We start from the raw sequence: 17,310 nt of genomic DNA on the forward strand, positions 1-17,310 counted from the left end.
ATAGAAAATTTTGTCAAAATTTTATTTCTAATTTTATCAAAATTTAATTTTTATAGAAAATTTTGTCAAAATTTTATTTCTATAGAAAATTGTGTCAACATTTTATTTGTATAGAGAATTTTATCAAAATTGGGAATGCACGTGCAAACATTTCCACAATTTCCACAACCTACTTAACCTGGAAGTACGTCAGATTTGTATTCAACTATTGGGCCCATTTACCGCATTGTAGACATGTAGCACAAAACACCGATATGCTTTTAAGAGCCCAATATGTGTACGTCATATGTGAGTGATGAAAAAATCAGGTTCATATTCGTGTAATGGTACTTGTCTACCAGTCAATGTGCGTGTATTTTCAAAAATAGTTGTGTTAGAGTGGGTTTCTATTCTATATTTATCCTTTAAACTATTTATAACCGAAGAAAAAGGGTAATTATCTTTTAATCATAACATATATACATTAAATTAATTAAATTAAGCGTTTGATGTGTGCCTAGAAGGATATTGTTGTTGCTTTTCTCTCTGAATGGGCTATTTGTTTTGTTTTATCAAAACCTTTATTGTTAATTCAATTTCAATCGTATTTTCTTATATACAAATCACTTTATTTTGAGGCATACAATTATTTTGAAGTCGATCATAGGCCATGCCTTGGGGACAAATTTCATGGATGATATCTCCTTGTGAACGGCACATGTAATAGGAACGACATTTATTCTTCACATCCGGATAGAAATGATCCAATTCTTTGCCAATACACAACTATAATGGGAAGAGACGGGGTGAGAGACGGAGGGAGAAGTTCATGTAAATAATTTGATGCAGTTTATTTAATAAAACATAATATTATTAATAAGTATATACAACCGAATCTTACGAACCCTCCACCATGGATTGCGTATAAACTTCTACTAAAGACTGACATCTATAATCTAATTTCTTAAAACTTAAACATTAATATAAAAAATATTGTCTTGAGGCCAAAGATTCTTGTCATAGAAGAAGATTTCTCCGATATAATATTTTTCTATAGAAAATTTTGTCAAAATTTTATATCTATGGAAATGTTTCTCAACATTTTATTTCTATAGAAAATTTTCTTAAAAACTTTTTATTTCTATAAATATTTTGTCAAAATATTATTTCTAAAGAAAATTTTGTTAAAATTTTATTTCTATAGAAAATTTTGTCAAAATTTATTTCTATACAAAATTTTGTCAAAATTGTATTTCTGTAGAAACTTTCCTCATTTCTGATTTCTGTAGAAAATTTTCTCAAAATTTTATTGTTATAGAAAAATTTTCTCAAAATTTTATTTCTATAGCAAATTTTGTTAAAGTTTTATTTCAAAAGAAAAGTTGGTCCAAAATTTATTTCTACAGAATATTTTATCAAAATTTTATTTTTACAGCAATTCTTTCAAAATTTTATGTCTATAGAAAATTTTGTCAAAATTTTATGTCTATAGAAAATTTTATTTTTATAGATTTTTTTTCTGTAGAAAATTTTATCAAAATTTTATTTCTATACAAAATTTTGTCAAAATCTTAAAATCTTATTACTTTAGAGAATTTTATAAAAATTTAATTTCTATAGAAAATTTTCTCAAAGTTTTATTTCTATAGATAATTTTCGCAAAACTTTTATTTTTATAGAACATTTTCTCAAAACTTTTATTTCTATAGAAAATTTTCTCAAAATTTCTATTTCTAGAGAAATTTTTCTTCAAAATTTTATAAAAATTTAATTTCAATAGAAATTCTTTTCAAAATTTAATTCTATAGAAAATTTTTTCAGAAATTTTATTTCTATCGAAAATTTTCTCTAAAATTTTATTTCTATCGAACATTTTCTCAAAAGTTTATTTCTATATAAAATTTTTCTCAAAATTTTATTTCTATAGAAAATTTTATCAAAATTTTATTTTTATAGAAAATTTTCTCAAAAGCTTATTTCTATAGAAAAATTTTATTAAAATTGTATTTCTATAGATAATTTGATCAAAATTTTATTTTTATAGAAAATTTTCTCAGAAGTTTATGTCTATAGAAAATTTTATTTTTATAGAATTTTTTTTTCTATAGAAAATTTTATCAAAATTGTATTTCTATACAAAATTTTGTCAAAATTTTATGTCAATAGCACAATTTTCTTAAAATTATATTACTTTAGAGAATTTTATAAAAATTTAATTTCTATAGAAAATTTTCTCAAAATTTTATTTCTATAGAAAATTTTTTCAAAACTTTTATTTTTATAGAAAATTTTCTCAAAACTTTTATTTCTATAGAAAATTTCCTCAAAAATTCTATTTCTAGAGAAATGTTTCTTCAAAATTTTCTAAAAATTTAATTTCAATAGAAATTCTTTTCAAAATTTAATTCAATAGAAAATTTTCTCAGAAATTTTTCTCTAAAATTTTATTTCTATCGAAAATTTTCTCAAAAGTTTATTTCTTATAAAATTTTTCTCAAAATTTTATTTCTATAGAAAATTTTATCAAAATTTTATTTTTATAGAAAATTTTCTCAAAAGCTTATTTCTATAGAAAAATTTTGTTAAAATTGTATTTCTATAGATAATTTGATCAAAATTTTATTTTTATAGAAAATTTTCTCAGAAGTTTATTTTTTTAGACAATTTTGTCAAAATTTTACTGCTATAGAAAAAATTGTCACAATTTTATTTTTGTAGAAAATTTTCTTTATTTCTAAAAAAATTGTCCAAATTTTATTTTCATAGAACATTTTGACAAAATTTTATTGCTATAGAAAAATTTGTCGGAATTTTATTTCTATAGAAAATTTTGTCAAAATTTAGTTTTCTATAAAAAATTTTGTCAACATTTTATTTCTACAGAAAATTTTGTCAAAACTTTATTTCTATACGTATTTCTATAGAAAATTTTCTTAAATATATATATAAATTTTATCAAAATATTATTTCTATTGACAATTTTTTCAGAATTTTTTTCCTATAGAATATTTTATCGAAATTTTACTTATTTGTTTTGTTAAAATTTTATTCCTATAGAAACTTTTGTTAAAATTTTATTTCAATAGAAAATTTTCTTACTTCTATAGAAATTTGTCTCAAGATTTGATATCTATAGTAGAATTTGTGGCAGTGTTGCTCTTACCTCTTTATATGCTTGCATTTGAAAACTTTGAATCCTTGGGATATCTCGTTTAGGCATTACACATTCCTTGAGATCTTTAACGCATTTGATGGCAAGCGAATCGAAGTATAAATCATCGGCACATCGATTAATTTTAGCCAAGCCCTTGATACATTGAAAATAGGACCGACAATTATCATGGATATTGGGATAGAGGACGCCCTCACTTAGACCGTTACAACTTAGGGTAGATGGTCTCTCGTCGGGTTGTTCCTGGTCAGGATTGCATAGCTTCAATGTATCGTTGAGGCACATATTTGCAGATTTACTAAAATATTCATGTTCGGCACAAGTCTGTGAGATTTTCTGGCCATTTATACAGGTAAAGTAATGACGACAATGATTTGTATCTCGGGCAAATTGACCATGACGATCACTACATTCTCCCACACGTTTTCCATTTTCCAAGAGACAGGTGCCATCGTTTTGCCTACAAAATCCTAATATACTATCGTAGCTTTCACCATTCCGACATTTCTGCAAGAGGGGTTGATCCTCCTGCTGACAGGTGATATAGAAACGACAGTCTGCCTGCTCAGCTATAGTAGAGCCTTCATGGTATTCCGAACATATTTCCTCTATGGAAGTGCTATTAAGTAAACATATCTGCGATTTCGAATATTTCGGATTAATTTCCGTTTCCGGGGGCTGACTAACGGTTTCATTTTGTATGACCCTGGGTTGACACTGATTACTGGTGGTATTGAAGAAATACTGGGGATAACAACGATCATGCCTAAGTTTACTATTAAGACATACATAAAAATTATTGCAGTTCATGGGATCCGGCATGAGGAGGCCATGTTTTCCCTCACAAACAATGGGATCTGGTGGTACTGGATGTTGATTGGGTTCATCATCATCGACAAAGGGGCAGGATCCATCATCGGGTACACACAGTAATTGTTCGTTATCGAAATAGGAATTTGCAGCACATTTTTTGGGTTGGGCTTTACCTTCGGAGCATATGTAATAACGTGTACAATCTCTCCGATCGGGTAAATAGGACCCATCAGTCAGATTTCCACAACTATAGGTAGTCTGATTTGTATCCACCAATTGGCCATCTTGACATTCATTGTGGGTGTCATATAAACATTTGCCCAATAGGGCATTGAATTGATAATGTTCCGGACATTCCACGGGAATGGGTAAACGTTTCACGCAGGCATAGTAAATATTGCAATAACGTTCATGGGGCAAACGAGTACCATGCGAAGCATTCGTCGAACATTTATCCTTGGGACTTTGATCATCATTGGCATTGCCTCCCCTGCATTCTCCATGATCCATACGGCATTGCCGTGTAAAGTTATGATAGTATTGACCCTCTGGACAATATTTCAATTCGCTGCCCGTTAGAGTAGAGCATGAGTAATAGGCTTGACAATCGGTGGGATGAGCCACCACGGAGCCGTTGGTGGCATTTTCACATGGTCCTGTAAGTTGAACCTGGCATGAGCCATCGTTGGGACGACAATAACCCAGAGAGCTATCGAAGAAACTGCCCGTAGGACATTGTAACTCATAAGGCCTCGTTGGAGAAACACATATGAAGTACCGAGTACAATCATTGGGATGGGCCACGGATGCATTATCCATTTGTCCTTCACATACATCGGTTTCGTTTGCCGCTTGCAAATGGCTTTGCCTATGTATCTCTAGATCCTGCAAAGGTGTACACTTATCGGTCATACTGTGCGGAACACATTTTTGGCTTTGCACCAAATACATGTGACCCTTTAGGCAATTAACCACCGTCCAATTATCTTTGGAACAATAAAAGAATTGGCTACAATTCAAGGGCATCCATCTAGTTTCCCCGTCATTACATACACGCTTTAAACCCCGGGAAGAGCATATGCCATAGTCATTGGGAATGCAGCGCTGTAACAATTCATCGAAAAACTCCTCTCCCCAGCAATCTTTTCTTAGCCATTTACCATCATTGGAACATTCTTCATAGGCGGAACAATTCAAAGGGAAGGAACGTTTCTCATTCGGCACACAATCCATTTGTATTTGACCGCATATTCCCTCAATATCGGGGGAGCATTTGCTACGTTCAACATCGTAGAATTCTTGGAAGGCACATTGTTGCTGTTGCCATTTCCCTGCAATGCATATGTAATAACGATTACAGGCCAAAGCCGAAGGTCTCAAAATCCCCTCATTTGGACATGGTTCTTGTACGAAATGTTCTATTTGTACCAAATTTGGCTGGGACTTTATGGCCTTGGGACATTCATCTTCAACATCGGGTACACAATAGTTAAGCGAACGATTGAAAAACATTCCCACCGGACAATATTGATACCACCATTGATCTTCAAGACACATTAGATACATGGCACAATTCTCCTCATATGGTTTCATGGATAAATGTTGACATTGTTTTTTTGGGGTGTTCACACTCAGCATCTGATTCTCATTACGGGGACATTCAAATTTATCTCCCAAATCATGGCGGAGACAGGTATTCAATATTTCATCATAGTATTGAGTTTTACCACATGTCTTCAAACGCCATTTACCTTTTTGACAGCGATAGTATTGTTGGCACACACGACCGGGATACAACTGGTGTTCCTTTTCCTCTGTACATTGGGGTAGAAATGTGAGCCGAGCATATTCACATACAGAATCGTCACGAGGTTCCAAACAATTCTGTTCCTCGGGATTGTAATATGTGAAATTTTCACATGATTGTCTTTGCCATTTGTGGCTAATGCATTTCTCATATTGCGAACAGTTTGAGGGAACTGAACGCATTTCTCCATCTATGCAAAAGAACTGAAAAAAAATGGAAAATGATGTGAACGTAAATCCCGGGTTTTTGAAAATTCCACTCAAGATTTCAAATTTTCTTTGGGGATCCTGAAATAAAAATGAAGAACTCCATTTTCATACCCTCCATAACTTTGTCATTCCGTTTGTAAGATATCGAAATATTGGCCTAAGACCCCATAAAGTATATACAGTGCTGTTCAAAACATTTGCAACTAGCCCTACCATAAACTTAATCTTGGTATATCTCCCATAAATATTAATAACTTTATTGTTTCGCTTCCACTTAAAAAATAATCGTTATGGAGCGGTATTTCAAAATTCTAATTGGGAAAATGAATGGGCTGTTATTAAAAATTTATATTTACCGAAAGGTAAAGAATCGTATCATTTGACCTGTTCAAAACATTTGCAACTACCTAGCACTTCTTTAAGGACATTATTTTTATACCCTGCGCCACACTGTGGAACAGGGTATTATAAGTTAGTGCATATGTTTGCAACACCCAGAAGGGGACGAGATAGACACATATTGTCTTTGGCAATAATGCTCAGGGTGGGTCCCTGAGTCGATCTAGCGATGTCCGTCTGTCCTTCCGTCCGTCTGTATGTCTGTGAACACATTTTTGTAATCAAAGTCTAGGTCGCAGTTTAAGTCCAATCGCCTTCAAATTTGGCACAAGTTCCTGTTTTGGGTCAGAATAGAACCCTATTGATTTCGGAAGAAATCGGTTCAGATTTAGAAATATCTCCCACATATATATCTTTCGCCCGATATGCACTTATATGGACCCAGAAGCCAGAGTTTTACACAAATATAACACTTAGTCGTATAGTCAAGTGTGCAAAATTTGATTGAAATCGGTTCAGATTTAGATATAGCTCCCATATATATCTTTCGCCCGATATGGACTTATATGGCCGCAGAAGCCAGAGTTTTAGCCCAATTTGGTTGAAATTTTGCACTAGGAGTACAATTAGTAGTGTAGTCAAGTGTGCTACATTTTATTGATATCGGTTCAGATTTAGATATAACTTCCATATATATGGTTTTCCGATTTGGGCAAAAATTACCAAAATACCCACATTTTCCTTATAAAATTGCCACTGCTAAGTCGAAAACTTATAAAAGTGACTCAAATTTTCCTTTATTTCTAATACATATCTATTGACCGATAAATCATAAATACACTTTTGCGAAGTTGCCTCAAAATTGGTTTAGATTAAAATTTTTCCCATATTTTTTTTAAATTTTAAGTCTATAGATTATAAATTTTGTTCAGATGGAGTCAGATTTAAATGTATTTGGTACAAAAACCTTTATATATAGCACCCAACACATTTGACGGATTTGATTTAGTATCGAAAATGTGGATTTACAAAATGGTGTATAGTCAAGTGTGCAAAATTTGATTGAAATCGGTTCAGATTTAGATATAGCTCCCATATATATCTTTCGCCCGATATGGACTTATATGGCCCCAGAAGCCAGATTTTTGGACGAATTTGGTTGAAATTTTGCACTAGGAGTACAATTAGTAGTATAGTCAAGTGTGCAAAATTTGATTGAAATCGGTTCAGATTTAGATATAGCTCGCATATATATCTTTCTCCCGATATGGACTAATATGGTCCTAAAAGCCAGAGTTTTGGCCCAATTTGGTTGAAATTTTGCACAGGGAGTAGATTTAGCATTGTAAATATGCGTGCCAAATTTGGTTGAAATCGATTCAGATTTAGATATAGCTCCCATATATATCTTTCGCCTGATATGCACTTATATGGACCCAGAAGCCAGAGTTTTATCCCGAATAGCTTGAAGTTTTGCACAAGGAGTACAATTGGTAGTATGTTAGGTTATGTGGCAGCCCGATGTATCAGGCTCACTTAGACTATTCAGTCCATTGTGATACCACAGTGGTGAACTTCTCTCTTATCACTGAGTGCTGCTCGATTCCATGGTAAGCTCAATGACAAGGGACCTCCTTTTTATAGCCGAGTCCGAACGGCGTTCCACATTCCAGTGAAACCACTTAGAGAAGCTTTGAAACCCTCAGAAATGTCACCAGCATTACTGAGGTGGGATAATCCACCGCTGAAAAACTTTTTGGTGTTCGGTCGTAGCAGGAATCGAACCCACGACCTTGTGTATGCAAGGCGGGCATGCTAACCATTGCACCACGGTGGTAGTATAGTCATGTGTGCCAAATTTGATTGAAATCGGTTCAGATTTAGATATAGCTTCCATATATATTTTTCGCCCGATATGGACTTATATGGCCCTAGAAGCCAGAGTTTTGGCCCAATTTGGCCAAAATTTAGATCTATAAAGTGGTGCAGGGTATAATATAGTCGGCCCCGCCCGACTTTAGATTTTCCTTACTTGTTTTTTTTTTCCTGAAATAGTTATAAGAACCTATAAGAAGATGGAATATCGTTAAATTCATTGCCTAATTTGGTCATAATTTGGTCGTCATAGGCCTTTATGACCTATTTTTTTTTTTTGAATAATTCGACAAAATTACCGGCAATAAGCATAATCAACATAATAAAAAGCAAAATATCGATGATTTTAAAGTTGGGGTATCACAAAAACGAATTTCGGAAGAGTACAATATGCAAAAACCAACTGCGTCTCGAGTTATAACCAGTGGATGCACCAAAACTGTACACTGGGCTAGAAGAAAACCTAAAACTACGCCAAAAGAAGATCATATAATCAAAAGAACTATGCAACAATTCAATGAAATATCATCCAAAGAAGTCAAAAATTAAATTCAAATTGGGTATATTAACCATAACGATCGGATGTAGAGCATTAGAAGTCGTAGTGCAATTATACAAAAATCATTTATTTCAAAGAAAACTATGTTAGCGCGCCTTCAATTTTCACAAAAATACCTTGAATGGCCTCAGGAGCAGTGGATATGTGCTATATTTTCTTACGACTCAAAATTTAACTTGCATTGATCGGATGGTAGAAATTTAGTACGAACGAAAGCCTTAATCCAAGAAATAGAAAAAGTTACGTCAATCATGGTGGGGCCAATATTATGGTCTGGGGGTGTTTTTTCTGGACAAGTTATTGGCCCGATTTATAGAGTCGAGGGTATTATGCTGTCGGAAGTCTACAAAAACAGTTTGTCTAATGTGATATTGCCGTACGCATTCCGGGGAATGCCATCTGCATCGATTATTCATAACCTTTAGGACACGTGTAACGTGGTAAAACAATGGATTTCCGATGAAAAATTGCGGGTGCTTGACTAGCCTGTTCAGTCGCCTAAAGTAAAAGTCATAAAACAAGCTTTGGAAAGCTGTAAAATGAAAAATTGGTACGACAGTTTTGTAAAAGACTTACAAAATCTATTTGAACCTGAACCCTAGGATATCATTGACCGTTTAGTCCTAACCAATGGCAAAAAGTTGCGCAGAAGTAATCAAACGGCATGGCTATAGTATTAACAATAAACATTTATCTTTAAAAGTTACAAATACTTTAATTATTTTTAAATACGAGTATATGTGAAACTTTATATTAGTTGCAAATGTTTTGAACAGGCAAAAACTCTCATTTTTTAAAAAATTTATAAATTATCAAAAAACCTTTATCGTTAGTTCCGTTATTTCCTTGAATCTTTAAAATTGACATAATAAGCAACAACATTGCATTAAAATTTATGTTTTAATATTTTTATTTTCATTATAAAGGGTGATACGGTCAAAATTTGGTCAATATAAACTTGACGTATTTCTTTCAATTTTGCATTTAAAAAACCTGAACACCCCTCATTTTGAAGGTGTGTGTGTGTATAATGTTGCTCCTATTTTGATTTTGGAATTCACTCTTCAGTTGTCAAAATGCCGTCCAAGCAAGAAGAGCAGCGTATCAAAATTTTGCTCGCGTATCGCGAAAATCCGAGCTACTCGCACGCAAAGCTGGCAAAATCGCTAAAAGTTGCCTAATCAACCGTTACAAATGTAATTAAAGTGTTTGGGGGAACATTTGTCGACAGCCAGGAAGTCTGGATCGGGGGGAAATCGAAAACCGGAAGCCGCTGAGACGACAAAGAGAGTTGCCGGTAGTTTCAAGCGAACCTGTACCTGTGGCTTGAAAAGCAGCATTTTCATAGCTTCCGGGACTGTCAACCAAGAAATTTACGTGAAAGAGTGTTTGAATAAACGTCTGCTGCCTTTCCTGAAGAAACACGGTTGTTCCGTACTGTTTTGGCCGGATTTGGCATCTTGCCATTACGGTAAAAAGGCCATGGAGTGGTACGCCGCCAACAACGTGCAGGTGGTTCCCAAGGACAAGAACCCTCCCAACACGCCAGAGCTCCGCCCAATTGAGAAATACTGGGCTATTGTCAAGCGGAACCTAAAGAAGACCAAAAAAACTGCTAAGGACGAGCAGCAGTTCAAGGCAAACTGGCTTTCTGCGGCGAAGAAGGTGGACAAGGTGGCTGTACAAAATCTAATGGCAGGTGTCAAGCGTGAGGCCCGGCAATTCGGATTTGGAAAAGCGAAAGCCTAACTGAATATTTTTCCTGCATTTTATACTAATTGAACTTGAAAAAGAAATTTAATTTGATTTTTTAAATAATCGATTTCACCGATCTACGCGCGTTTTCCCTTGACCAAATTTTGACCGTATCACCCTTTAATTACGGTTTGTTTTCAACAGGGAATGTGGTTGCAAATGTTTTGAACAGCACTGTATTAAAAAGTCGATCTAGATATGTCCGTCCGTCTATTGAAATCACGCTAGCTTCCTAACGAAACAAGCTATAGACTTGGAACTTGGCCATGAATCTTTAAAATTGAAACAATAAGCAATTATTAACCGATTTTGATGAAATTTGGTACAGGGAGTTTTTTGGGCACAAGGACGAACGCTATTGAATTTGGAAGAAATCGGATCAAATTTAGATATAGATCCCATATATATGTATCGCCCGATTTCGACAAATGGGGTCACGTTGCGGATCGTCACCAAATTTGGCAAAAGGTAATCTTTTCCATCGCCCTTCAAGTCTGCAAAATTTCATCCAAATCGGTTCAGATTTAGCTATAGCTCCCATATATATGTACCGCCCGATTTTTCTAAATTTGGCCATAAACCCCTTATTTATCAACCGATCTTACTCAAAGTTGGCTAAATATAATCTTCTATAGCACTAACTATATGTGCAAAAAATCAACGAAATCGGTTCAGATTTAGCTATAGCTCCCATATATATGTACCGCCCGATTTTTCTAAATTTGGCCATAAAACCCTTATTTATCAACCGATCTTACCAAAAGTTGGCTAGATCCAGTCCTCTATAGTACTAACTATATGTGCAAAATTTCATCGAAATCGGTTCAGATGTAGATATAGCTCCCATATATGTATCACCCGATTTTGAAAAATTCGCCCATAATAACCTTATGTTTGACCATACAGGCATCATTTCTTAACTGATCTTACTCAAATCTTGCACAAGGTAACCTTTTGTGGTATTAATCAAATCCGCAAAAACCAATTTGCATAATATTGGTTCGGATTTAGATATAGCTTCCATATATATGCATCGCTCGATTTTCCCAAATTTGGCCATAGTACTCTTATTTATTAACCAATGTTACTCAAATTTCAAATTTTGATGTTCTAGCCGATCGTACTTATACGTACTTGTAGCTCTTACATAAGAATATTGCTCGATTTTTACAAATTTGTATTTATTACCCACACTAATTTAACGATTTTCTCTTTTTTAACCCTTTCACTACCGAAATAAACCTAATGCTAAAAACTTTAATTTTTCTTCTGTTTTTACTTGTACTAACAGCATGTAGAACAAAAATTGCCATTTTTAAAACCTACCTCAATTACTTCAAGAGCTATATGAGCTTGTTCTGAAAACTTGATTCTTGAATTGTGACCAAATGGCCTTACGAAAATAAACGCTATTTGGCCTATAATATCCTTCAAAGTGTGAGAAAAAATACAAAAAAGAATCCGAGAAAGTATCAGCTATAGTTTTTGTATAAATGTCAATTTACTAGAAACATACAGTAGAAAAATTATCTCAAATTTCCGTATTTTTCGTTTATTGCTAAAGAAGTGTATAAAAATGTATTTTAAACCTCAGCAATATGGAAAATATTTATAGCTTATTTAGATTAAAGCCTTTACGCATTGTTGTTGTTTTTTTTTTTTTGTTTTTTTATTTCAGCTTAAAACCATACATTGACTAAACTACAAGAGTAGCTTAACCAACAGAGGAAAAGAAGAAGAGAAAAAGAATGTTTGTCAAATTTATTTGGGCAAAGCCCTATAGACTGCAAGATGGTTGGATGGACGCACGTTTCGGAATTACCACATTCCTCATCAGCATCCTCTACTTGCAGCAAAACTATCAACCAATTATCAGAATAAATTCAGGCAGTTTATTAAACCCAACAAAAACCACACTTGAACCCTCCGAAAAAAGGTTTTACATTGATAGCCGGCTTATGCCGAAATAAACTCGAAACAAACATATCTCTTTTCCTATGCCACTGTCAAATCATCGATTTGAATTCACATGGCTGGGTTTATTTTGAGCGTGCCTCCTCTTCTTTTTCCTGCAAGTAGAGGATGCTGATGAGGAATGTGGTAATTCCGAAACGTGCGTCCATCCAACCATCTTGCAGTCTATAGGGCTTTGCCCAAATAAATTTGACAAACATTCTTTTCCTCTGTTGGTTAAGCTACTCTTGTAGTTTAGTCAATGTATGGTTTTAAGCTGAAATAAAAAAACAACAACAATGCTTAAAGAACAAAACCAACAATAACAAAGCCTTTACTTTAAAATAACATCGAGAAATAAATCGAAACTAAATGGGAAAATAGAATTTGGTGTCTTTTTCGATTGTCCTTCTAAGTGGACATCGGTAGTGAAAGGGTTAATAATGGGCTCAATATTAGTGGCATAATAACTCCGTAGGTGCTATATCAACACAGCCAGTGTTGCTAGAAGTAGGGGAAATTCCCTATATGTAGGGTTTTTCTAATATTTAGCGTCTTGTAGGGACGTAGGGCCACAATGTAGGACATTTTCACTCAACACAATTTGTAATAATTTTTACATTTTGGTGGCTCTAGAGGAGGAAATTAGAAGCCGGCAAGGCTTGATCTTTAACAATGTGTGGTAAACTTTATTCCTGTAGAAAATTTTGTCAACATTTTATTTCTATAGAACATTTTGTCAAAATTGTATTTCTATAGAATTTTTTTTTTCAAAATATTATTTCTATAAAAATTTTTCTCAAAATTTTATTTCTGTGGAATTTTTTCTCAAAATTTTATTTCTATAGAATTTATTGTCAAAATTTTATTTCTATAGAAAAATTTCTCACAAAAACTTGTTTATAGAAACTTTTTCCAAAATTTTATTTTTATAGAGATTTAACGAAAAATATAGTAGGGAAAATTGTTTGGGAATGTATAGGAAAGTAGGGAACTTTTTTTGTCCTTGTAGGGTAAACCGAACATTTTCCCTAGCAACATTGACTATGAGCTATAGTCAGATTGACACAAAGCACTCATAGACATGTACCCCTTAATTTTCATAAATATGCAACTGCGGTTTACCTCCCAGACCTATATGTTACCCCACAAATGCTTATTTACTACTATTACTAATTCTGTAATGGTGGTTTAGGGTATGATATAGTCGGCCCCGCCCGACTTTCTACTTTACTTACTTGTTTTATTTTCATTATAATTACGGTTTGTTTTCAACAGGGAATGTGGTTGCAAATGTTTTGAACAGCACTGTATATTCTGGGTTACGGTGAAATTCTAAGTCGATCTGGGTTTGTCCGTCCGTCCGTCTGTTGAAATCACGCTAACTTCCGAACGAAACAAGCTATAGACTTGGAACTTGGCCATAAGTAGTTTTTATTGATGTAGGTCGTATGGTATTGCAAATGGGCCATGTCATATAAACCGACCACCAGATTTGGCTTGCGGAACCTCTTAGAGAAACAAATTTCATCTGATCCGGTTGAAATTTGGTGCGTAGTGTTAATATATGGCATCTAACACCACACAAAAATTGGTCGATATCGGCCCATAATTATATATATGTAGTCCAAATATATCCCCAGATTTTACCTCTGGAGCATCTTGGAGGAGCAAATTTCATCCGATCAAGTTGAAATTGTGTACGTTATGTTAGTATATGGTATCTAACATCCATGCAAAAAATTGTCGACATTGTATATAGCCTCCATATAAACCGATCCCCAGATTTGGCTTTTGGAGCTCTTGGAGAAGAAAATTTCATCCGATTCAGTTGAAATGTTGTATATTGTGTTAGCATATGGACACTAACAACCGTTAAGAAAATAGTCCATATCGGTCCATAATTATATATAGCCGCTATAAAAACCGATTCCCAGATTTGACTCCGGAACCTCTTGAAAGAGCAAATTTCATTCGATTCGGCTATAAATAGCTCCCAGATAAACCGATCCCCGATCACACAAAAATTGGTCCATATCGGTAGCCTCCACACCGAAAGAATTCTCTTCGTTAATTTTAAGAAGATTTCTTCATTAACTATTCTTCGTGAATTCTTCATTAAAATAACGAAATTTTCATTCATTTTCGTAAATTTTACGATGAACATTTTACGAATATACGAAACTTCTACGAAATATTCTACATTAACTTTTCTTCGTAAAAAGTTCGTACTTTTAGCGAAACTTTCTTCAAATTTCATGAATTTTGTGAAGAAGTTTTTACGAATATTTTACGAAACATTCTGCGTTAAAATGTCTTCATAAAGAGTACGAAACATTTTCTTAGAAATAACGAAGAAGTTTCATTGAAGTTGTAAAATTTCCGTTCGCGGCATTAAATTGTCTTTTATAATGTGCTTGAGTGTATTCCTTTATTCTATTTTTTTATGCAAGTCTATGGTACTTCTCATTTGGGTGATAGCGCGCTATGAATAAAAGTGAAGCAATAAAACTAAAAATTATTCAAAAACTTAAAGATGTAAAGTAGTGATGTCATTTTTCACACTTGTAACTATAACCAAATGCACTTTCGACTATAATTTTTTTTTAAAAGTTCAAACATTTTTGAAAAAAAATTACGAAAATTTTTCATAAAAACTACGAAAATTTTTCATAAAAAGTACGAAACATTTTCATAAAAAGAACGAAATTGTTTCATAAAAAGTACGAAGATTTTTCATAAAAATTACGAAGATTCTTCATAAAAAGTACGAATTTTTTTCGTACAAACTACGAAAATTTTGGAAGAACTTTTTTCGTAAAAAGTACGAAATATTTCGTACTTTTAATGAAAACTTTCTTTGGTTGTAAAACAATGACAAATTTCGTACTTTTAACGAAATTTTTCGTTCTTTTTACGAAGAAAATTCTTTCGGTGCATATAAAGCGACCCCCATATTTCACTTCTGGGTTTCTAATTACCGCGCATAAGTTCATATCGTTTCGTAATTATTTATAGACTCCCCTATATATACCGGTTAAAAAGTGAATTATACACGCCCAGAAATGACATGTTTGAACATGGTTGCCGCATCCATTTGATGCTTATCTAGAGTAGGTAATTGTGGCGAAAACCATGTATTTTGTCTTTGTAAAAATAATTTTGTGGAGAAAGAAAGTGGATAAAAATATATGTTGGCAATAAGTATTTAAATGCTTCTTAAATGCCGTAAACATGTTCTGTTATAGATAGAATTTAAGACCATTACATGGTCGGGAAAATCATGTACGTGACCATTCATTTTTTTTACTTTTTTGCAGAGAAAAAAGTATTTTTATAGGTTACGTATAGATATGTCTAGAACCATTACATGGCCATAAAGACCATGTACATTGTTTTCGTGACCTTTTAATTTTTTTGCAGCGAAAAGAATTTTATAAAAACATTGAGCAGGTACACACGATTTTCATTTTGCGCGTCAGTCGTGTGTTCATTGTTTCTTGGAATGGACGGAGAATACGGAATTACTGTGTTTTCTGTTTATTTATTCAGAAGTGGCACGTGGTTTAATATGAACTCAAAAAAAGGAAAGTGTAATTGAAAAAAATGTACCTGTTTTTTGGTCTGCATTTTGATATATGGTATAATTTATTTTTATTTGCAGTTACATGATATATGCGTTTGTTCATTTGCACGACGCAAATATAGAATGATTACTTATTATTGAAATAGAGCCAAAATAGAGTGTACAAATAAATGTGATGTTTGTTTGCACAACATTATAAATGCAAAAAAAAAACAATGAATTAGTTTATAAATAAATAAAGTCAATTTTGTGTTTTCTTTTCTCAAGTGACGTCCTTTTTTCGACGACGACAAAAGTTTTTTCATAAAGATTAAAACATTTTAGGTTGTGAGCATGTTATTTTAACTGGGAGAAAAACATTTTTGACTAATACCATAACATTTTAGACCGTGACCATTGTCTTTTAATGGTAACAAAATTCTTTTTATCAATATTATAACATTTTAGATGAGGGCAATTTTATTTTTCTTAGAACCATGTTCACTGAGCCAACAGGTTGCAGGTGAAAATGTTACATGGTTGCCGCAAAAAAAGCTCCTATCATATTATTTTGCTCTTCGAATATGATTGTGACAATCATGTTTCTTCTCTGCGTGTATACGTATTCAATCTAAGAAGTTCAATTCTAAGAAGTATTACCACAACACAAGTAATTCGATTGTGTATGACAATCTTTAGTATAAGTTTCTACGCAATCCATGGTGGAGGGTGCATAAGATTCGGAACTGCCGAACCTACGTTCGGGAGGTTTGTCCTTTTTGCCCGCCTTACTTTCAAGAGTGCTTCTCTCATGAACTTTAAATTTACCAGTTATGTAGTCCAGTCTGGGGAGGGAGATGTCTTCTTGCTTATCACTTTTAAACTTCATTGATTCTTATATTTTCGGTCTTATCAGGTGGACCGCTTGAGATCTAGCGCTACAAAAGATAGCCTCTAGATCAAGCAGCATACAAGGCAAGTCTGAACGGGATTCATGAGGATACTGTAGCTGAAGCTGTGAGAAGCTGCAAAGTTAATCCTGTTCTCGGTGTCAGACCTCCGCCCATAGCACAGGAGGAAGGAGACCTCCCACGGAAGACTGTAGTAGTTTTGGTCCAACTAGTTAAAAATTTTCTATAGAAATAAAATTTTGACAAAATTTTCTTATACATACAATTTTAACAAAATTTTCTTATAAATAAAATTTTTACAAAATTTTCTATAGAATTAAAATTTTGAAAACATTTTCCATAGAAATAAAAATTTGACAAAATTTTCTATAGA

At 33.3% G+C, this 17,310-nt stretch overlaps 1 protein-coding gene across 1 annotated transcript in view; it reads right to left on the reverse strand.

Moving 5' to 3' along the window:
- Window positions 1-591: 591 nt before the first annotated feature.
- LOC142235372 (uncharacterized) overlaps window positions 592-17,310 on the reverse strand; it is a 40,547-nt gene continuing 23,828 nt past the window's right edge. The window contains exons 10-11 of the mRNA XM_075306627.1: window positions 3,143-5,974; window positions 592-765 (exon numbers count right to left, since the gene is read on the reverse strand). Coding sequence (XP_075162742.1) covers window positions 592-765; window positions 3,143-5,974 — 3,006 coding nt within the window. The remainder of the gene's footprint in view (window positions 766-3,142; window positions 5,975-17,310) is intronic.

This window comes from Haematobia irritans, chromosome 4, assembly GCF_050003625.1.
Source record: "Haematobia irritans isolate KBUSLIRL chromosome 4, ASM5000362v1, whole genome shotgun sequence".
NCBI lineage: Eukaryota > Metazoa > Arthropoda > Insecta > Diptera > Muscidae > Haematobia > Haematobia irritans.